General features: G+C 38.7%; 1 protein-coding gene and 1 long non-coding RNA gene across 2 annotated transcripts in view; both read right to left on the minus strand.

Annotated features, from left to right (window-relative positions):
- Positions 1–305: 305 nt before the first annotated feature.
- LOC116216654 lies at positions 306–1,350 on the minus strand. The gene is made up of 2 exons (XR_004159841.1): positions 1,313–1,350; positions 306–449 (listed from the first exon to the last, which is right to left on the minus strand). It is a non-coding gene; the product is annotated as an uncharacterized LOC116216654 (long non-coding RNA).
- Positions 1,351–17,210: 15,860 nt separating this feature from the next.
- MUC5AC (mucin 5AC, oligomeric mucus/gel-forming) overlaps positions 17,211–23,340 on the minus strand; it is a 217,213-nt gene continuing 211,083 nt past the window's right edge. Inside the window, exons 108-117 of the mRNA XM_010711134.3 lie at positions 23,285–23,316; positions 22,815–22,992; positions 22,034–22,138; positions 21,819–21,853; positions 21,329–21,451; positions 21,121–21,219; positions 20,285–20,413; positions 19,422–19,479; positions 18,746–18,848; positions 17,211–18,120 (exon numbers count right to left, since the gene is read on the minus strand). Coding sequence (XP_010709436.2) covers positions 17,916–18,120; positions 18,746–18,848; positions 19,422–19,479; positions 20,285–20,413; positions 21,121–21,219; positions 21,329–21,451; positions 21,819–21,853; positions 22,034–22,138; positions 22,815–22,992; positions 23,285–23,316 — 1,067 coding nt within the window. The 3' untranslated portion in view covers positions 17,211–17,915. The remainder of the gene's footprint in view (positions 18,121–18,745; positions 18,849–19,421; positions 19,480–20,284; positions 20,414–21,120; positions 21,220–21,328; positions 21,452–21,818; positions 21,854–22,033; positions 22,139–22,814; positions 22,993–23,284; positions 23,317–23,340) is intronic.

Consider the following 23,340-nt stretch of genomic DNA (forward strand, 5'->3'; position numbering starts at 1 on the left):
AAGCGCAGTATTAATTAATGAATAGGATCTTTTATTTAAAAGCATGGGAGATGGTGGTTTTTAAGGAAAGGAATTTCTAGAAGTGACTTAGATCCTTGTTCTTCAGCAGATAACATTAAGAGTATTAAGTGGCATTAAAACCCAATATAATAGAAAAGATGGGGATCATCATTTCTTTCTAACATGATGACAAAAACATTTATAAATACAGGGCAGGCACTATATTCTGTATTTCATACACTTATAAAAATCAACTAAAAGTAAAATGGAATACAATACTGTAAAATCAGAGTTGGAACACATACCCATTTTCATATTTATTTTGCAACGACGTGGCCCAGTAAGAGTTAAAGACAGAAAAACTAACGCTGTGCATTTTACCCACTTATTAAGACCTCACAGTGAAGGAGCAAGACCTTGCTTCCTTTCTCAGTTGCACTCACCTCTGCCTGAGGGGAAAAACAGAGTATCAGGTTCTTCTCATATTACTTCAAAACATTTGCAAAGTGTTTCTTGCTTCCCACCAAGTATTACAGAGCAAGGGACTACTGGTAAAGGGAGGAGTTTTCTGAGGGCAGAATTAGTGCTTTTGCTACTCATGTGAGGAAGGTGAGGTGGGTATCTGTACCTAGGATGACTTCCCAGGTGCGTTGGTGGAGACAAGGCCAGATTTGTCTTTTGCCCTGTCTCCTTTGCTGGCATTGCTGTTAAGCAGAGTGTTAATATCAAATTATTTATACGTCTAAGATAGTTTTTAGTTTTCAGTCATTATACCTCTTTGTGACTAGAAGGTGACACTTGTCAACCTTGAATACGCAACCTCACTAAGAATTTATAAGTGCACATTGTATAGCTGCACTGAGAATTGTCCTAGTTGTATCTGCAGGTGTTTTTCGAAGACGTTTCAGATATTTTACTGAAATGGTTATCATTGCTACTGCTCAGACTGAAATTTCCGATCTACAAGGAGTAGTGACATTCAAGTGGCATTCTAGTGTTCAGCTTATCCAACAACACCGGCTCTTTCTCTTCCTCTATCTCAAGGATTAGGTGCAATTAACAATAAGAAAACAAGTATAAAAGAAACTTGGGTCACCTGATGAAGTTTATGAATTTTGAAAGATATCAGACTATGTGATCTGATTGATGCTGGAAGAATCTTATCTGTACATAGACTTTATAACAAAAAAACAGAAAGATTCAAGTTTAGGTATTTATTGGTCAAATGGACAGTTTCTCCTAGTGGTTCCTGTAGATTAAAGAAACAGCAGTTGGAGGACTTCAGTATCCCAGTGTGTTGAAAAGAACTTACCTATGCAGGCAGGTAGGAGCAAACTCACTTCTCCAGCTGTGAAAGGGGAAAGAAACCTCAGAAGCAAGTTTATAAAGTGTTTTAATAACTTAAGCAGCTGTCTTTACTGTTAATGTACACCAGGAATCCATTAAAGGGACACAGTTTTCCTGGTGCCTGGCACAAAAACAAAGCACTTTTGTTTGCAGGAGGAAATGTTCATGGAGATGTTAAAAGCATATTTTTTTTCTTTCCTGTATTTTTGTCTATTTTTCTGTTTACAATGCTGTGCAAAACTCCAAACCTTATCCTCACATCTCAGTCCCAAATACCATGGAAATTAAATATAGGATAGTTCTATAAAATTGGAATAGATGAGTTTGTTCATAGGAGGTTAATGGAGATGAATGACAAAAGCCAAGGATCTGGCTGATGAATATTCTTCTATTTTCTTTTAATCTTGTATTGAAAACCTCTAACAATAGATGGCCAATGACATCAGTTATAATGGAAGATCTGAAATAATAACAGGAGCACAGAATGGCTTAAGCTGAAAGCAACCTTAAAGATTACCTAATTTCAAACCCCTGCTACGGTCAGGGCTGCACCCACCCTATCTGACTGCCCAGGCCTCCATCCAACATGACAACCTGCCCTTGAACGTCTCCAGGGATGGGGCATCCACAGCTTCTCTGGGCAGCCTGTGCTAGCGCCTCACCACTCCCTGAGCAAAGAATTTCCTCTTGACATCTCACCTAAATCTCCCCTCTTAGTTTAAATGTGTTTCTAGATAACAATACTAACATTGCAATTTGAAAATAGGTCACATAATGTATGAGTGGCAAAGGCAATCATTCAGAAGTTAGGAAGAGATAGTATTGAGACTATTAATGAAACCAGAATTCATTTTCCTTCTATGTTCAAATTACAAATTACTCCACTAGGCATTGAGAACTTCTACTTCATCACAAGCATGACAAACTAGGGACAGCTGGGAACTGGATAACTGCATTGTGCTCCAGATCTCTGAAGTCCTGTCTTACCATGTGAACTGGGAAGAAGAATAGACAGCTGTGTAAGAAGACAGGAATATTTACTTTGGAAAGCAAGGTGAAGTAATGATAGAAAGTTTGCAAATAACATAAAATAAGTTGACATTAACTTAGCAGAGGACCCAGCACACCCTTCCCACCTGGCTGTGTAGAGATAAAGCTGCTCTCCTAGGCTTGTCCTGCTCATGGTTTTCTCACCTTTCTCTCACTTCTTAACATTTTTTTCTTTCAACAATCTACAAGTGACTCACTGCTAAACAGCCATCCCAAGGAATTCATGCTCACTATCCACCTTTCTTTCAATACCCTGTTAACTTGCTAATTTCCCCCTTCTGAAAAGATGTACTGCTACTGTGGAAGACTATGGTGGACACACTCTGGTCATGGGCTCCTTTACCTTGTTCTTGGAATAGATTATGTAGTCTGTTGCCTGCTTGGTATAGCATGTCACACCATCTGAGAAACCTGAGAGGTTCTTCTATGAGAAGAGAGTGTTAAACTCTTAGAATGAATGGCAGATGAGCAGTATATTGTAAATGGTCATGACCATTTTTTAGTTGATTACAACAGCTTTAGATATGATTACACAAAATACTACAAAAATTGGAAGAAAATCTCTGACTGTGGAGATGGGATAATCTAGATGGAAAATCAGTGAGGGAACAACAGTAAAGGTTAGAAGAAACAAAGTAGCTTAGTTCATTTGTCAGTGACAGTAGCCATAGTTTCTTCATTACATAATGATAACTTAAGCCCACAGCTGTGCCGCCTTCACTTTTTTTGCTTGTGTTTTAAAGCATTTGGAAGAGGAGCACATAACTTCTATCTTGAATTGACAGGCAAGGGAGAGCTGAGCCATCACTCTGCTCACCTTAACCAAAGGGAATAAAAGATTTATGAAAAAGAAATGAATCTAGTACCCTAGCAGCAATGGCTCCTGTACATATGAAATTGAACTAATGGTATTACTCATTCACATTGTGGTTTCTAAATGCAACAGCTCTTCTTAAGTACACAGCTTGCTTGACGTCTGAGCAGCCAGTCTATGCCCCAGGTGAGCTCAAAGCCCTCTTACTCATTCCCCTGGGTTTTAATGTTGAGTGTCATCAGCTGGACTAACCGAATCATTTCTTTCTTATCTAATCCTCATGTTTCAAAAAATATGGATAAAATGTTAATAGCTTTGCTGACAGAAAAGTGCTGTGCCTTCTACCTCAGTATTTTTGATTGTTGGGTGCTATTTTTTTAAAGTGGGTAAATGCATTTATTTAGTGAACAATTTTTTATCAGGTTGAAAGTTCCTGGGTTTCTCATGCCCTTAATTCAGCTAAAAGCATAACTTTTCTATTGTACAGACTATCTGAAAACTCTGCTGGTAGATTTTCCCCCATCAGTATTTGCTTGTGATGTACTTGGTTCTCACAGTATTATAGTAGTACTGTTCATAGCCCTCAGTTGGTATGTCTCCTGGATTGTTGTTTTACTTTCCTCTTCTGCATAGTGCTGAGGATGCCTTCCTGGACAACAGCATCACTGATGGTTTGTTACCTGTTCAGCATTCACTTTCCTATATGTTACTGAGCTTTTGCTCATCTGTGTACCTTTTCTTCATTTCATAAAACGTTTATTCCATGGGATACTAATAACTCAGCCAGGAGAAGAGAGGGCTCCAAGGAGACCTTATAGTGACCTTCCAGTACCTTAAGAGGGTTTACAGGAAAGCTGGAGAGGGACTTTTTACAAGTGCAGGTAGCGTCAGGACAAGGGGAAATGGTTTTAAACTCCAAGAGAGTAGATAAAGGCTAGATATTAGGAAGAAATTCTTTGCTATGGGGGTGGAGAGACACTGGAACAGGTTGCCCAGAAAGGTTGTGGATGCTCCCTCCTTGGAGGCATTCAAGGCCAGGCTAGATGGGGCTTTGAGCAACCCCGTCTAGAGAGAGGTATCTGCCTCTCTCCAGCAGGGAGTTGGAACAAGACAGTCTTAAACGTCCCTTTCAATCCAAACCATTCTATAACTCACATGAGCCAAATCTGATCTTCTGAATCACTGATGATGACTTAGATAAAGTTTATTTCTCTGCTTTTCTTTACAAACTTTAGCATAATTATTTCTCATGCCCCAGTATTGCATATAGCCCTTCTTTTTCACAATTTTTTTTTCCAAAGCACTCTCCTGTTTTCACTTACAACTACTGTCTATTTCAGAATCTGTCACTGAATACATTTTGGTGTATTTTTCTTTCTATTGTGAAGCTTTCTCAGTGCTGCCTGAGACATTTCAGCATCTGCTTCACAAAAAACTGTTCCGATATGAATGTGCTCATCAGTGCTGTGCATAGCTCAACCCTTGGCAGACCAAATTTATGCTGATATTGATAGGTAACTCTAAGTTCAGTTTGTAGACTCTATGCAAGGACGAGGCTATAAATTTGATTCCTTTCTACAGTGCTGACTAAGTTCAGAAGCTCTGCTGAACTTCTGCATAAGTTAAGCTTATCATCCCTTGTCTCCTTGTCTGCAGTATTCTTCTGTACGCTGTTTGTATTAATCCCTTGTCCTACCAAGTAGCCTTCCAACTTCCTTTCTCAACCCTTACTACTTGCAGCACTGCTATTAGTACTCCAGAACTCACTGCCTATTGCAGCATAAATCCCTCCATGCATAAGTATCTCATACTTTCTGACCTTTCATAGAAAAAAGATCCTTGGATGTAAGCCTGTCATACACTCCTAGAAGAAGTCTCTTGTCCCCTCCAGCACTGTTTCTGGTTACAGAAACCTGTCCTGTCTTTCAGAAATGGGAACATAGAGAGGAGCATATTGTGGGTATAAGAGAACAGGAAATACTGGGAAAGGAATTGGAGAAGCAGAAATATTGTTGTGTTCCATAAAGATACATATTCCAACTCTGATTACAACAGTTCCCAGCTCCGGCCTACTGTAGCTTGAGGAACTACTCAAAACCTGTTAACTGTTTTTTTTCATACCAGTGATAAGTAAATATTTAAAGTAGCTTATTAATAGTATCACACATAAAAGTCCTTGAAATTTCCCATCAAACTGAAAAAAGGAGGATATCTATATTTTGTCATGTGTTTCCTAGGGCCCCCCTTACCAGTGTCATCCTACGATGATTAGCTCAGCATGTGCAATGAGCTACATTAATTATTAATGAATATATTCAAATTGTTGTATTTAAATCAATATGTCCAGTGCTTAAGATCAAGATGAATGCGTTAAACAACCTGCACAACTCTCCCAATCCATCTTTGATGGGTAGGTAAAGCAGTTGAACTGCATTTGAAACCACTTGCAACTCATCTGAGGTTCTTAGCAAGCAAAAGATGGAAGCTCCTGCCTATGTCTGAGCATGAAGCATGCAGTTCACAGTAAGAATCTTGATATGAAATGTATGTTATCAGAAAATACATAAAAATATATTAGCTCTTGTATTCAGTTTGAACATAATCATATTGACTTTGAGGGAATCTTTCAGTACATAAGAAAATGTATTGTTAGGTTAACACCAGAGACATCTTCACTGAGAAGACTATGGTGGTCTCAACCACAGTGCATGCAGTATAAATACACTGGATAATCGAGTGGGTTTTTCCATTTCGTGCTATTTTGCTCTGAACAGAAGCAACATCCTGCACACAACAGGACAAGTACAACAGGGCTTTGGGAAAGAGTTTCCAGTTCGACCATTCATTAAATAATTGAATAAGCTCATTTGTGCAACAGAGACATTAGCTTCCCCAAAGAAGACACTTGGTTCTGGAATTATTTGCTAGAATATCTGTGGATCAAAACCATGTAAACTTCTGAATGGAGCAAAATATTTGTTATGTTATATTTCAAAACCAAAGAGAGTGTCAGGAAGCTTTCATGGTTGTTCTTTTGGGTGTATCTGCTAATCAGTCACTAATTTAACTAATATTTGCTTGCAAAGATAAAAGAATGTAAGAACATTTAAACATGTAATTCAGTCAGTTTTGAACTAAAATTTATCTTAAAAATCATTTTCCTCAGACCTTTTTCATTTCAACTGTCTCTGAGTGCTTATGTGAAAAAGCACTCAGATAATTAAAGTGATGACAAAGACCCGTACAAATTAGTAACTTTCTTAAATTACGATAGTTTGCTAAATCATAAGAATTTGCATTTGTACTTACTGTGATTGATCTTATGTATCCTCTACTTTTCAGAGTTTGGTAAGAATTGGAACTATACAGAACATTACTCATGCTTCACATGAAGAAACTTTCATGGGAGCTCACACAAATTTTATTAATTCTTTAATTATGTACACTTTGCTAATGATCATATCCTTTTACAGACCGGCATACTAAATAGGCAAGTGCCAACTCCTTGAACCTGAATGACTGCTTATCTACTGATATGAACTTCTGAACTATTAGTTATACATTAGCTAGAGCGTAACTGACCAGTTTTGATCTGTTCCTGTATCCTTCATATGAAAGATTTACTGTCAAATGTGATTAAAACATTTTTCCCGGCTAAGACCATTTTTCCAATTGCTACAACTTTGTCAACCTTTTAATCATTTAGCTGACATTTTACAGACTTATGATCCACTTGTATCAAATATTTTTGGAACAGGAAGATGAAAATACTGCAGTCAAAATGATCCAGGTGTTCACAATGAGTCAAGAGAACAAATTGCTTGATGTATTGTTTAACATGCCAATGTATTGCTGCATATGGGAACTTGGGAAGATCTTGCTTCTGTTTAAAAAGGAGATCTTGACAACTACATTTGCAAAGCAAAGAACTACCTCAGTAGAATTTATCAGAATTCAAGTTGTTCATGTAACTTCTGTTGCCATTCCAGGGTACAATTTTTTTCAGCTCAAGGAGATCTTAATATTTCTATTGTGTGGTAAAGCATTTACCGAATGCCAAATCAAACTCTTAACCTTTCTATAATTATGTAGAAAAGTAAAGTGGATACTAGGAAACCTTCCTGATAAATACCTAAAACCATCTTTATTTAGTTTGCTAATATGTTGGGTCTTTTTTTTTTTCTTCCCAGAACTAATGTAAGGACCGCAGCTAAGTTGTTGCTGGTTTTACTCATCATGAGAACTACTTTCACCTTCTTCATTTACCATAAGAATAACCACAATAGATGAGAGAAAATGTTCATCCAACCCAATACCAAATCTGTGGCAATGGCCAACAATGATGTCAAGAAAAGAAGTGAGCAAGCACAAAGCAATTGATTCCAGTGAATGCCCCCCTATACTTCAAAACTGTGTGAGTGAGGGGATCCTAATGTGATGACTTTGGGTTGACCATCTATATGGTTTTTTCTTTTGTTGTTTGTTTGCTTGCTTTGTTACTACTTTTAACTTAAAAGGGGACATAGATCATAGTTCCAGTCAATATGGAAACTAAGAAGATTCAAAATCTGACTTAGAAGACCTTGAAGACTGACCCATTTCATTCTCTTCAGGACATTCTGTAGTAGATAATTGTAGGCAGCAGATGAGTTTCATCTTCACAGTTCCTTATCTCTTTGCCTTTTGCTGCTGCTGCCATCAGCACTGGGCTACAAGAGTGATCACTTATTATAGAAGACAATGGGAGATGAAAACTGGAAGCACTGATAGGAAAAGAGGGGAGAGGAAGTAGGACCAGGGGAAACAAAAAGGGAGAATGCCTAGGAAGAATGAGTGAGGAGACAATGCAGAAAGTTGCTAAAGATAAATGAGTATGTACATGTAAGTGAGAAAGATGAGAATGACTGGGGAAGTGGGGGAAACAATGAATGGGATAATATAGCTGTTTGTACCTCTGAGTAAATTAAACACAACTAAAGATACTTACTGGCCTTTGTAACAGAAAGAGTTAAACATCTTGGTTTTCTGTGCTGTTCTGGGCAAGCCATGGAAAGGACGTCATGCTATTGAATTTTATTTGTTTTGGAGGTGGTGTGCGGACATCCTTGTATCTCAGCATCTCCTTTAAATGACATTGCTTTCTGGAGTTTAAGAAAAGTTTCTATCTCTAGCCAGCTCTAATCTCCCAGCTGTTTGACAACCACTGTATGAACACTGGGACCAGTGTCCTAAAACTAGCAGAGCAATGGTTGCTCTGCTACAGAAATAACTAGCAAAATCTCAGTTTCAGGTATTTGGCTGTTTTCTTTAAGCTTCATAAATAGCATATGTAACCTTAGATGCCTATTACTGTTTTTCCTCTCCTCTCTTCCGTGTCCTTATATTACATTTTATCTCCAAGAATTCAGAGCACATCAGAGCATAATTGTGTGCCATTCTACTACAAGTACCACCATGGCTTAGTAAATACCTAGATAAATAATAATAGGACAAAGAAGAGAGATGTAAGCAAAATAAAACTCTAATGCAGTTTGGCAAAGCATGTATGGCAGCGTTTCAAAGAACTGACACAGAGCATAGTGCCTACCACAGGAAAATCCTGATCTGTGTGAGTAGAATTCTTAGCTGTTAGGTTAACACTACTGCCAAAGCAAGCATTTAGTTTATTCTGAAATGTATATGTTCCCACACTATGTTTTTGAATAAGTATGTGGAATGGAATTGGGTATTAAGTGTAATCAGACATTACAGACCAAGTAATCCCAGTTGTTTCAACAGAGCTATTGGTAAATTTGGAGTTTAACAAACTCTCAAGAAGTTTGCTGAGCTGGCAACTAAGAATCAATAATCCATGCTCTCCAAAAGTGGATGTTCTTAATGAAACAGAATTGGAAAATAAAAAAGGCATCACCCACTGGAGAGTGGGAAAAAAGGAAAAAACAGAGGGAGGGAGAAAAGAGTAGACTCATCCTTATTTTGCTACTGATCCGCTTTTACTCAAAGTATAGCAAGATTTTTATGGAAGTGTTTTAACCAAAACTCCTAGTTTTTGTACTGTATTCCCATAGCCTTCAAATGGCTACCAAACTGAATGCCTTGATTGCTTATATTGCGATCGTTTCATTACAGAGTACATTTTTGATGAAGATTTACTTTAGCTACTAGTGATTGTTTTACAAGGCTCTGATCTGTCAGCAGTGCATTGTGCTCAGGCTGAGTCAAGACCACACCTCAAGGACATTTTTAGGCACAAGGCTGAAGGTAACACAAGTCATCCACAATGGCAGCCTCTGTCTAACTGTTTGCTCGGTATGGATTCAGTTTGTGTGACGCCTGATAAATATCTAAGCTTTTGTCAAAATGAATAGATCTATTAACAGGGCTAAAATGACGATGATTCTCAACCTTTGCAGAACTCAAGGACAAAGCAGCTTTTCCAGTTAGAAAGAGCACTGTGTCTGCTAACAGCAGCCAATGATGTCACAAGCATAGGTAGACATGGAGGATCCTGAAGAAATAGAATGTCAAACAAGTTTCAGTGAAATAAGCAACTACCACTGCCCCAGTTCCCCCAGTGTTAATATCAGAGGGAGCAATCCTTTCTGCTAGAAACAAGACAGGAGCATTGCGAGAAAGCATTTACAGATAAAATGCTGACTGCTCATTTTCAATTTGTCTACATAGTTGTTGCATATGTGCGTTACATGCAATGCAGTGATGTGTAAATGTATGCTCTACTGAGAATTTAAAAATACCACTGCACCATTAAGCTAGTGAGAATGACTCTAACAAGTTCCCTTTAACATTTATTAGCATATCTATTTTACAGTAACAGTACAAATTGCTTAGAGTGTCTCTAGTGGCATAGAAGAAGCAAAACTTCATTTATTTACAACAACACTGCTAAAATATTGCAAGACTTTTTTCTTCAAGTGTCAATGATACAAGTGTTTGTGCACTGAAAAGTTTGCCTACATTTTTCTAATTTGAACCATCTATACTTATAACACATTATTTCCACTTACAAATGTAATGTTATTCTACTACGACCTTAAAAGACCACAAAGATTTCAGAGAAGTAAGAGTAGCTCCAGAGTGGTTACTGAAAGTAGGAGGAAAGAAACTGGTTGATTTAGAAACAACAAATGCACTCTTTCCTTGTAGATCCTTTTCCCTTTGGCATTCTTGTGCACTAAGCACAGAAAGTATTCTTAATGTGAGAGTTGACATATGTACAACTCAAAGCAGACTGCCCAACATAGCTGAAATATCTGAGTCACATCCCAGATTACAAACAAATGTTTAGGAGAAAGGAGCAAAATAATCTGTAGCATCACATAAAAGACTCCTTTTATTATTGTATTGTACAGAATTTTAACTTTGACAAGATACACTTACTATGTAACTGCTGATAGATATATAGCTCAAATGCACAGCTATGAAACTTTCTATGTGAATGTGAAAGCAGCTGGCAATCTTTATAGATCAAAAACATGGTTTCAGCTTCTTCATAAAAGTGAAAGCATATGGTTTTATTTTAAAATATATTTTTAAAGATAATATGCCTAAAATATCTATTTAGAAACCCTAGGAGAACACAGGCATGTCATTAAAAAGAATGAAACAGTCAGTTGCCATATAACACAGGGAATGCAATATAATCAACTGTTGGAATTTGCATTAAGCTGCATGATACAATGGATATTAAGAATAAAATGAAGAACAAGTAACAGGAAAGTCACAGCCTCAAGAAACGTAAGAAAGGATAGAATTGTTGTTTTACTAAGATGCCAATGTTCTGCTGACTCCTTGCAAGGTACCCACTGATGGCCACCAATTCTGCAGTCAGAATGCCTGAGTACGAGACACGAGATTCTCAGCATGCCTTATGGAGAGGAACATACAGAACAATAAGGCTCTAAGCCTTCCCTGTACTGCCCTGAATTGGAGCAGAAATGGGCACCAGTCAGAAACAAGGGGCACCTGTGAAGGCACACAGGTGTCTGTACAAGGTAACATTAATGCAGCTTTGCCACCAGTGCTTCTTCATCCATTACATTTGACCTCCCCTGTAGGTCTGAGGTAGCAAGTAAAGCTGCTATGCACGTGAGTTTCTGCTACATCACGTTGTTATGAGTAGGCTGTGCTCTTATTTGTGGTGCCCACTTCAATGAGGGGATGGGTTTCACCCTGAATTTCTGTCAAAAAAAAGGGGGGCAATAAAAAAAGACCAAGGCTCAGCAGAAACAAGGCAGACACAACACACAAATCTCTCAGAAGAGGTTTCCCAACAGGGTAGGAGTACCTCTGCCAGCGCATACCTCGCTGCCTTTCTCCTGAGGAGAGGAACGATTGCTGACTCGCCGCCCCGGGAGCTGCAGGCACCCTGCATGCATGGCGTGAGGCCTGGCCACTGCGCTGCCTGATGCCACCCCTCCTCCGTCCCAGAGCCACGCGCAGAGGCACAGCGGGCTTGCCGGCTCACACCAAGGCGAGGGGGTGCTGCACAGTCGCTGGTAGGCATGGTGACACCATGCCCGGGGCCCAGGCCAGGCTCGATGCCTGTGAGGGAGCAGCACAGCCTCTGGCAGACCCGCTCTCAGACAGAGGCGCGATACTACTACCCGCCGCTCGGCGGCGTTGTGGCCGTAAGATGGCGGACCGCGCGGCTGCGGGCGGGGAGGGTCATGTGCTGTATTTCTCAGTACTTGTTCGAGGACCCTCCTGGAGCTCAGCGGATTTCGGGATAGGTCTGGGAATGAGACAACCTCCGTTTGCCGGCATCCGTGGTTGTGTTTAGCATGCACGAAGCTCTCTGGAGGTAGTTGGATGTGGTTGTTCTCTCTCCTCCCTCCCAAATTTCTCTTCCGTTATGGGCAAATGTGGCATGTTCCAATAAATTTGTTTCATCCCTTCTTATCTCCTCTTAACCCTGCAAAAAATAGGTATTTGAGGAGTTGTGCAGGGCTCAGTTCTTTGTTATTTAATGGCAGTTGGGACTAAGTTGCGTGTGAGAAAAAGTCTCTGTAGTTTGCTGAAAGTCTCAGAGGTTAATCATAGCACGAATGTGTATTTTGCTGTGAGGTAAGTGGTCATCCTGCTGCTATATCCACAGCAGTGCAATGCTGGCTGGGTTCTGAGGCACCTAAGGTCAGGCAGGACTGAGCTCTGAGCACCTGATCTAGTGTAGGTGTCCCTGTTCATTGCAGGGGAGTTGGACCAGATGGCCTCGTAGGGTCTCTTCTAGCTCAAACCATCCTATGGTTTTCCGTGTCTCAGGATGCAGGCTACATTTGTTGGCTTTCTAGCTTATGATGGCTGTTTTGTGTGAATTTCTGGTGTGCAAAAATGGCTTTGCTGAGTCTGATGCAAAACAGATTTTTAAGTTTTGTGAATTTTGGCAGGAGATCAGCAGACTTCAGCTATTCTGCACTGTATGCTGAGCTGAAAAGTGGACAGATTAGAGTAGCTCACATAGTCTTTTGTTCATCTGATGTCTTCCTTGTTGCCAGGTAAGTCTATGATTGATGATTTAAATCAATTCTGTGGTGTGGTTTTATCACAAGAAAATTTACAGTAATTTTATTATATAAACAAAGATTTGGCTGACACATTTCACAACAAAGTCTGTACATTTAATATGATTAGGCAGTCTATCAGATCAAGTACTCCCAAGAGATGCACATTTTATTACATTCCCTCTGCTACCTGGCTTTTTTTGGTGGGTCTCCAAAGGAGCAACGGAGTAGAAGTTTTCTCACTTTTCCAGGATATGATTCAACAGTGACTGTGATGATTTTAGTATTCCAGTACTGCGGAAGGGCTTCCTTGAGGGAGCTAGGCTTGTTCAGCCTGGAGAAAAAAAGGCTGCGGGGTGACCTTATTGCAGCCTTTCAGTACCTAAAGGGAGTCTACAAAGAGTAGGGGAACCAACTCTTTGAAAGGGTAGATAACAGCAGGACAAGGGCAAATGATTTTAAGTTGAAGGAGGGAAGATTTAGGTTGGATGTCAGGGGGAAGTTCTTTACAGAGGGAATGGTGAGGTGCTGGAACAGGCTGCCTAGAGAGGTTGTGGATGGCCTGTCCCTGGAGGTGTTCAAGTCCGGATTGGATGGGGCCCTGGGCAGCCTGGTCTAGTATTAAATGGGGAGGTTGGTGGCCCTGCCTGTGGCGGAGTGGTTGGAGATTCATGATCCTTGAGGTCCCTTCCAACCCGGGCCATTCTGTGATTTGGTGTGTGATTCTGTGAAAGGTACATGTGAATCTGTGCTATCTGATGGCTTACTGAACAGCATATGCTTTTTGGTGGCACTCCTTTTCCCTCAAGCCCACTGTTCCTTCCATAAAGATGGTGGCATAGATGAATTCTTCAGAGAAGAATGTAAGAGCAGATCTAAGAAATGAATGGTAAGCTGACATGGTAAAGGGCTATTCTTTGTTTATTAGAAAAAAACTGGATTCTGTGAAGTCCTTTTGCGTGTTTATACTCTACTGTGAGTCTTGCTCAGGGATACTTTTTGTCCAGGATTTCTAGCTTGTGAGGTCAAAACAAAATTACAGACTTCTCTCATATTTCTTATTAATAATTGCTTGTAATTAACAGGCTCCTAATAAAGAGCCCTAAGTATTTTCATAGCTACTATGTCGCTCACAAGCTCGCTGTCATGTGCTTTAACACTCAAATAAATTATTTCAGGTGGGACTCCAAGGTGGTAAATCTGAGCAGATATATTGTTCATCATTACAAAATGTAATTGAAAAGTCATTCTTGGTGATTAGTAATTTATACTGCTGAGTTTTTAAATGGTGCATAGAAAAGGGAGAAGAAAATAGTCTGGTCGTGCAATAGTTAAGCTACAAAAATCCTGAATGGGGCAAAAGTATGAAAGGAAGAACCTTGGACAGACAGTACTGAACTTAGACCCAAAGCCTTTGAATGTTTTTTTGTGAAAAAGTTTTGTGCAAAGTGAATGGTTTCTTTGTGATTTGTGTTCTGAAGATGACCAGATAAGAAGAAAAGAAAAAAAAAAGTGACATATAAATAAGTCTTGGTATGTTGTTTAGAATGAATGCCCATAGATTCATGAAATAATAAAGAGCAAAGTTTATCATACTGACGGAAACCAAGGCAATAGTTGTTACCTTGCTTACTTCAAAGTGCATTCAAAGAAACCCTTTTGAATGAGCACCTCTTCCCTTAGTCTTTGTAAATTTTGAGCCTAGAGCCCTCTAGTGTTAGTGTTTGTATAATGCATAGTAATTGTCCACAGTAATGTAGATCACTGTGAACTGCACGTTATTCTGACCTGTGTCAGTGAAGGGCTACCAAGCCAATCGCCTAATTTTTTATTGACTTTAATATGTATTTATGAGAAAGCAACTGATCCCATTCATCACAGTTTTTAGAAAGGAGTTATTTATTTACTTTGGAGCTCTTACCCAATTTGTGTCAGTAGTATCTCAAACAAAGATAGCTCTTATGCAAAGGAAAATTTAGGGAACCTATAATACTAGTGGCACCTGATTTTTCATCTACTCCAAGTATTGTTTAATGCTGGTCTGGGAGTTCCTGTAAGTCCTAGTTGCTATTTCATGCACAAAGCATGTTGTGACCTCTGTTCTCCTTAGTTGATAGTCCCCATTTTATCTTTCTCATCACTGGAACTATATATGTGAGACTGTTCCTTCTTTCTTCAGGGCAGGGATTCTAGTGCGTCCTCAGCCACAGATTCTGCATGCCTCCGTGGTTTAACTTTGCTTAGGGTTCCTCTCCTTGTTTCCTCGCCTCCTTGCTTCTTCGTGCCAGGACCAGATCTGTCTCTTCGCTTCTTTTTCTTTTTTTAAATTTTTATACTAGATGGACATTCGCTTTTCCCTTCTGCAGAATGAGCAGAAGAATAATTTTCCCAGTTTATCTGGGAGGAAAGTTCAGAGAATTTGTCACTCACCAAATTGGTCACAAATTCTTGAGTAGTGCTGCATAGGGAAGCTTAATGGATTTTGAGGAAAGAATGAGTATGTGCAGTAAACCATCTGAGCCTCACTGTGAAGCAAGAAAAACCCAAGAACTGGGAAGAGGAAGTTTTCTGAAAAGTGAAAAAGCAGACAGTGAAGTGACAATTTGTCAGTAGGAAGCTGGAAGGACTTAGGGAGGATTTTTGCCAGCAGGAGGTAAGAAGTTAACAGTGATCCTCAGGGACAACTAAGTGCTCACTTCTGACTGGGAGGTATATAAGTTGATCCTGTTCTTTAAAAGATGAGAAAAGCAGCCTTATCAGGGCATCTGCATCTGCAGGAAACCTATGTTGTTACCCAATTGTTGCAAGTCAGAAACAACTGTTACTGAGTTGTCCAAACTGTAAAGCTTTTATTTATTTATTTATTTATTTACTATTGCCTCTACTGGCCCAAGAAGTCACTTAGTCATTTGTGAACTGTGTAAAAAAATTGTCAATATACAAACTACACTCAGGTCTGTGGTAGCTAGTTCAAAGTAAAGCTGCATGGTAACTTAGAATTTGTATATTTGCAACAGTGCAATTTCAGGTTTGTTTGAGATTTATGTATGTTTCTGTAGGCATTAAGATATGAGACTAACTGGCTTAAGGGATTTTGGATAGTTTGTCAGTCAGGTAAAGAACTTGTAGATTTATAAAGTATATACGGACCCAAAATGTTGCTCACTGAAATCTCACTTACTGGTGGCATCAAAAGGGATATACTTGGAACACTTTCAGAATCCTGCATGTTGGGATGGAAAACCCCAGACACCAGGAATATGCTAGTCACCCAACTGAAAAGCAGCTCTGAAGAAAAGGATGTAGGAGTCTTGGTAGGTACCAAGTTGAACATGAGTCAGCAGTGTGTCTTTATTGAAGGCAGCTGATATTCTTGGCTGCATTAGGCAAAGTATTCCCAGCAGGTCAAGAGAGATTATCCCTCAATTCTGCATTGGTGAGGCCACACTGAATGTTGTGTCCAGTTCTGAGCCCTCTGCTACAGGAGAGACCTGGACATTCTTGAAACAGTGCAACACAGGGCCAACAAGATGCTGAAGGGCCTGGAGCAGCTCTCCTATGAGGAGAAGATGAGAGAGTTGTGACTGTTCAGCCTGGAGAAGATGAGGCTCGAAGGGATCTCATCAATGTCCATAAATACATGAATGGAAGTTGCGAAGAAAATGGAGCCAGGCTATTTTCAGTGATGCCCAGTACCAGAACAAGAGAAAATGGGCACAAACTGGAACACAAGAGATTCCCTCTAGTAGGAAGTACTTCTGTGCTGTGCAAGAGCCTAAGCACACATTGCCCAGAGAGGTTGCGACTTCTCCTTCCTTGGAGATCTTCGGAAGCCACGTGGACGTGGTTCTGGATGTCCCTGCTTGAGCAGGGGGTTGGACTAGATGGACCCCAGAAGTCCTTTCCTACTTCAACCATTCTGTGATTCTGTAGAACTATTCAAATACAGCTGTGGTAGAGTGGGAAGCAAATATTTTATAGGGCCAGCAGGGAGTGTTTCAGAGAAAAGACTGAGGAGACATGCTGTAAAATGCTTAAAATTTATTAATCATCATTACTTTTTTTCATAAAGAACAAAAATAAAACAATATTCCAAAACAAAATGGAAGAAGAAAATATACCACACCCAGATAATATGACTAAGACTAAAAAATGGGGTAATGTTAATTCTGAAAGAAATGGCCCAATAAATCAGTTCTCCAAAAAACAAAATAAATAGCAATAGTACAACTTTTTAAAAGCTTTCTAGGAAAGAATTTACATATAATGTTATTATTATTATTACTTTTGTTTACAAAAGTCCTTCATATGCCTCATTGGCAATATATATATATATATATATACTTCTTCTGTAAACAGTTAACCACAAAGAAAAAAAAATTCCAAATTTTCATACAGTTTCTATGCTGATGATGTTATGTAAACAAAGAGTAGTATGCAGCAGCTTATCATTATAGTATCTTTCTTTCTTTCTCTCTCTCTTCTTTTTTTTCTTTCTTTTCTTTCTCATGAGAATAGATAGGGAAATGTCCCAGAAATTCTTTCTAACATTGAATTTTATAGCTTTGAGAAGATATGGCTTTTTGCAATTTAAGTTTTCCATAATACAAAAAAGAAAGTGAAAGAGAGGTACAGTTTTCTTTTTTTTGGACTTTAGCTTTTGATTTGTCTCAATGAACTTAAATTGAAATGTTCCGTAATAGTTCAGTGTATCAATGGAAATCTCAGATATTGTCAAGTAGTTGCAGAATGTAATGACCAGCAAAACTTGATTTCCTATAGACTAACATTTATTCTGCACCAGTGCAGTTTATATTGTGCCATCAAAGAAAAGCCTTGAAAAGAATGTCATTCTAATAAAAGACTGTGTGTGGTCTAAATCTTATGGTTTAGTATTTCTCATAAGACAAACTAACTAACGAGAAATATAAAAATGATGTTATACTGTACCTCTCAAGGTGTAAAGAAAAGTCATGAAAAACAGTACGAGATACAATGGTAAGGAAAGCTGACATAACGTAGACAGACATATTGAGTTTGTATGCAGAAAATATAATCTGTTCGTCAAAAATTGTAGCTGCTTTTGACACTTTCTTTCAAATGTTTGTTTTCATCTATGTTCAACTCATTTGGCTTCTCCTTACTTTTAATTTTAGACGTTCCCTTTTTCTTGTGAGGTCTTTATCTCATATTTTGTCTGTTTGCTGTTGTTGTTTGTCAATGTCTTGTGGAACACACTCAGCACCCACACAGCTGCATTGGTCCACATAGGTGTATGAGTGATCAAGATAGGTTCCATCACTGCATGTCAAAGTCACCTTTCTTACACTAGTCTGGATTTCCTGGCAACATGAGCATTTATGTTCCATCATGTTTGCTTCTTGAGAGTACCTGTTTGCAAAACCAACAAAAGAGAAATATTCAGAAATTGTGAGAAATATCGCTGCCCTCTCATACATTGCTAAACATAACTAGAAGTGCGTTTGCATGTGGGGATATGTCTTAATATTACCATTCTTTCAGTAGTTTGGTGACGCAGAATTTGTTCTTCATTGTAAAAATCGGTAAACCTAGCTCTTGATTCTGATCTAGTGGAAGACGTCCCTTCTCATGGGAGGGGGTTTGGAACTGGATTATTTTAAAGGTTTCTTCCAGCTCAAACCATTCTATAATTTTATAATTCATTAAGACAAAAGAAAAGCGAAAAAAACTAATCCAGATAACAGATCAAGCCAGTCCAAAATCAGAGACTGGTATGAAACAAATAACCTCACTTTTACATAGGCAAGATCAAAACTCGGGACCAGTCACTTAATAGTCTAATAAGACCTGGTTAATTTTGAGATAATTAAGCTAATGAAGCGCCATGTCTGTTAAAAATTCTGATTAGCGTAGTGAGAACAGTTGATGGCTTGGTAAGTATTAGACATTGTAGAAAATCACTAGCAATGTGTTTTCTGCGATTATCGTAACAAATAGAAGACAGGAAACTACAGTTATCTTTTACACCACTTACCTTGAGTAAGCATCACAGCTGCCTTCACAGTATGTCATCTCAACAGGTGCAGAAACACATCCTTGGTATTTAATGACAGTAGTGGAGTTGTGCTTCTTGCAACCTGGTGTTGCCACAAACCAAAAGAAAATAGGTTAAAATATATGCATATATAGATAGATACTTGTATATGATAGACGATCCCTAGCTGAAAACTGAGATGCATGGGGCTGAAATAGGAAATTATGTCACAGTGTGTTTCTGTTTTAGTTGCTTATGGCTAAATGATAGATCGTGCTACTTGTCTTAGCATTGAGTGGAAAATTCCCTTTATGCTGCATTGGTGCAGGATGCAGAAATAAAGAGCAGTGCAATGGCAACTGTTCAGTGCACACCCATCTCCTAGGACCAGCTTCACTTTTATCCTTAGAGAGAATGTGTTTGTAGAAGTTGGAGAATAGGTGTAGTCCTCTCTATTTCACTAAAAGGCTAATATTGAACAGTACAGGATGGGAAAGTTCACCATATCAATATTTTCAAAGACCCTAAATGTTCTGTTTTGTACCAGGTGGTATGGAAACACTGGTACCAGATTTGGTCTTTTCACCTCTTCTATCTTTGCTTCTGCCATGCATGTTGAACTAATACAGCTAACAAGGCACATATTGTGCTTTTACCCAAAATTACCATTTCTTACCTGATGGTGGGATCGAGCACACTCTACAGCAGCCATCATCTGATAGCCTGATGCTGTCCTTGAGTGGGGAAAAAAGAAAAAGATGACTCAGGTGCCATATATGCATGATAAAGCAGAGATTTGGTTTGTAGGGTTCTCTGGTGCCAGAAAGTTCTTTGTATTGGCATGGAATCTAATTTCAAGCAGATCTAAATATTAAAGGCACGTAACTACTGCTTCAGTACTTAATAAGACTTCTTTGGAAGCATACATTGAAGGGACTGGAATTGCTTTGCTATCATCAGAGTTCAGGAGTAAAAATTCAGAAATAAAGCTTGCAGTGCACATGGGATATTTTGAGATACAAAAATCAGTGTAGATTAAGGGTTATGTCAGACAGTGTAAAACAGTTAATGAACTACTGACACTACAGATGTCTGGGACTGGTTCTTATCTTTCCTGAGGTGTATTAAGTGAACTGAAGTAGCTTGTTTTCCTTCACCTTTGCTCTTAATGATTGGTTTCCAAAAATGAAATTGTAAGCCTAAATAATTTACGAATAAAAATCCCATTATTTTCTGGTAGTGTTCTTCCTCCTAGACACCTGGTACTTTCAGGAATGCAAGGCATTATGCTGTGCCCTTTTTCCTAGTACCCTGTGCTATCTTATTTCCTCAGTGAGGATATATTGCATTTTTAATTTTGATTTGTTTTTTTAAAGTGAAATTTGATGGGGGACAGTTTCAGAGAGGATAAAATCGGAATTACATCCCATGTGATGCTCCTGCTATGTATTTTTCTAGGACACCATAATCTTGCTATCGCTGGTGCTAATCACTGCAATCTTTTCAAACAAACATGAGAGCTGGTAGACAAGTACTTACAGGTTCACAGAGATCCGGGTTGAAGGCGGGACAGCTTTTCTTTGATATGACTGTAATGAACTGGCCATTGTATTTTTCACATGTGTAAGTTGTACAGTTATTACCAGGTGGGCTCCAGAATTTTCCAACCTGAAAGTTGTTAAATTAAATAAAGGTGAATAAAAAGCATCTTGCATGAAAGTGAAGCAAAAATACCCAAACAACTAGTGTTCTATCATTGCTGTGCACTGCAGCATGCTTATTCTGAATAATGTCCTTGAATTGCAGCTGGTAGTTGCTTATTGACCTTTTTCATTAACCAAGTGTAGAGGATGTGATTTTAGGTGGCTATGGTTATGGTTTTTGTGTGCATGGGATAAGTGAAGACTGACTTGTGTTTCAGTGGTTTTGTTGTCAGAATTTATGATGTGCCTTAATCCTGTTCAGGTACATGGCAGAATTCCAGGTGTTTTCACCATCTCATCCTGCTCTTGAGCTCACTGAGCTAACTTGAGATTGGATATTTGGAGCAGAAGCTGCCTCTGTACATAGAAAGACAAAACTGAGCAAAATTGGTTTTCTTGCTGAAGGCAAATAAGATGGCATTGCTTTCACATATTTTTCTATTTGGACTTCTGAAAGCCATTGTTCAGTATCACGGTTGGTTCCAGAAGCCTCAGTTAGCCTCATGGCTCACAGTTCTTTTCAAGCCATGTGAGATAGTCCTTCCTCATCTGAATAAGCAGTATTCTAATATGTGAAAAGACACTGCAAGTAAATGTTATAGAGGCAAGGAAAGGAAAAAGTTAAAAGGCAAACAGAGTTCACCAAAGGTGAGCTGCAGCAGAGCTAGTTACCTTAAGCACATGTGTAGTGTTGTCTTCCATGACCACTATGCAGGCTTCAGCCTTGCATGTGCCACAGCACTTTCCAGGTTCCTCTGTATACTTGTAACCCTATTTTGAAAGAAACAGAGGGAATATTTTTGAGCTAGGACACTGAGCTTAAGTGGCAGATGTTTGAACTGAGCAGGGTAGGCATTACTGACCGTAAAATAGCACTCACCACTGGACAGTAGGTGTCACAGGTAACAGGCTGGCACTTGACAGCAAACTTCTGACGGCTTGAGTAAGAGGATTTGGAGCAGATGCAGCTTTCACAGGGGCCTGATGGGATCACAGTTCCAGGCTAGGGAAAGACAGAAGAAAAATTGGTATTAGTGATAGCAAGTTGCTGTGAGTATGTACATCACAGACAATTCAAGGCTGAATTATCTATAGAATAAACTATCCTTAAATTCAATTTTGGTTGTTTACTTTAAGCTGAGTTTCTATTGTTGGTTATGTCCATGCTGCTTCTCATTTTGAAAGGAAATTATGCTAATATTAAAGGTGAGCAGATAATACTTTTGCATATAAGGAAGGGTACTGATATGCTGACCACAATTAATATCTTGGTACTTTTCACAAAATGGCATCTACTATAGGGGTCTCAAAAACATTTCATTGTGAATCTATGTAAAGTATTTTTATAGTGAGTTACTCTGTGTACTTACCGCATAGTAGGTTTCATTGACTACACAGCCATGTCCTGCAAAGAAGGAAGAAAGATAGCGTCACTACGGCATAAAATTTAAGAAGCCAAAGTATGTGAAGAAACTGCTACTTTTTTGGCCCAATATGACAGCACTGATTAATTACATGTTCTTCTTTTAAGGATTTTGTATTCGTAGCTCTGAGAAACGCGTTGAAAAAGTTGCATGGTACTTACTGCATTCAAAGGTAGGGCAGCATTTTCCAGGCTGTGTCACTGTAATTACTTCCTGTCCCTCTAAGCATTGGTGTGTGACCTCCGGGCAGAGGCTCGTGTTGCAGTCTGTGTAATGTAAAAGAAGACAGCAAATTATGAATTTTTAAATTTTGTTTTGCATGAACTTCAGAAGTTTCCCAGTGAGGCAAATACAGTGTTGTAGGTAAAAACAAGTTAGTCTAATAACTATTTCAGTATATTTGCCCATCTATTTTTAAAGTGAAAGAGCTTTTCTATAACCTTTGCAAAACAAAGCTGAGAAGAATAGAGTGATGCTTGCTTGAAAAGACATATTTCCAAAGAGAAACTAATCAGAAAGCCTGATGGCTCTCTGAGTTTCAGACACTCTCTTGAACAGTTCTTAAGAGTTCAAGAGATATATTAAGATTAGACAAAATGTTTATGTTGGTCTTTGAAAAATAAGAGGTACTGAGTAGCTTTTGATTATTGTTTCAGGTGGTGGCAGTGCTACAGGTTTTCTTTTTTTCCTTTCGAAAATTAAATTACAGATTTACAGCTACTTTCCTTTGTCTATGAGTGTAAAATTGATTCATCTTTAAATTTGTTCTCCTCAAGCATCAGTAGATGCTTTGCAACAAGGCTCTAAGAAGAAGTATGAGGGAGAAAAGTTATGAGATCAATGCAAAATATATATTAAAAAAAAAAAAGAGAAATTGCGGTTGTAGATCCCCAAAATAAGTATAGTATATTACACACAATAAAGAACTGAGACAGTACTTACAGCACTCAGTCCTGGTACAACATGGATCTTCTGGTATCTGTGTCTGAACAGGCATGTATCCTGGTTCAGAACAAGATACTTGCTGTGGCAGAGGACATTCATATTTTGTACAATGCACTCTGAGAGTAAATCTGTCACAGACACATTCCTGGCAATTTTTTGTCCATTTTTCTCCTGGCTATACAAAAAGAAAATGAAAAAGAAATAAAATAATCAATATTTTTTTTAACTTCTAAATGTTTTTTTCATAAATACAGTTATACTAATTAGCTAATTACATCAACCTTTTTGTGGTCCTAGTATTTTTAGATTTGTTAAGAAACCCTTAAAGTGAAACAAATTAGGAGAAGATCCTAGAGATCACTGAAGGTTCTGAGGATGTTGGTTTGCTCTTGTGAAACACCAAACAACAAATGTCCTCTTGCTTCAGCTGGTTGTATTTGATAAATTACATTGATGGCGATACTCACCCATCTGGATACTCCATTTGGTTCTCTACAAGCTGAAAAAAAAAAAAAAAAAAAAG

Source organism: Meleagris gallopavo, chromosome 5 (genome assembly GCF_000146605.3).
Source record: "Meleagris gallopavo isolate NT-WF06-2002-E0010 breed Aviagen turkey brand Nicholas breeding stock chromosome 5, Turkey_5.1, whole genome shotgun sequence".
Taxonomy (NCBI): Eukaryota; Metazoa; Chordata; class Aves; order Galliformes; family Phasianidae; genus Meleagris; species Meleagris gallopavo.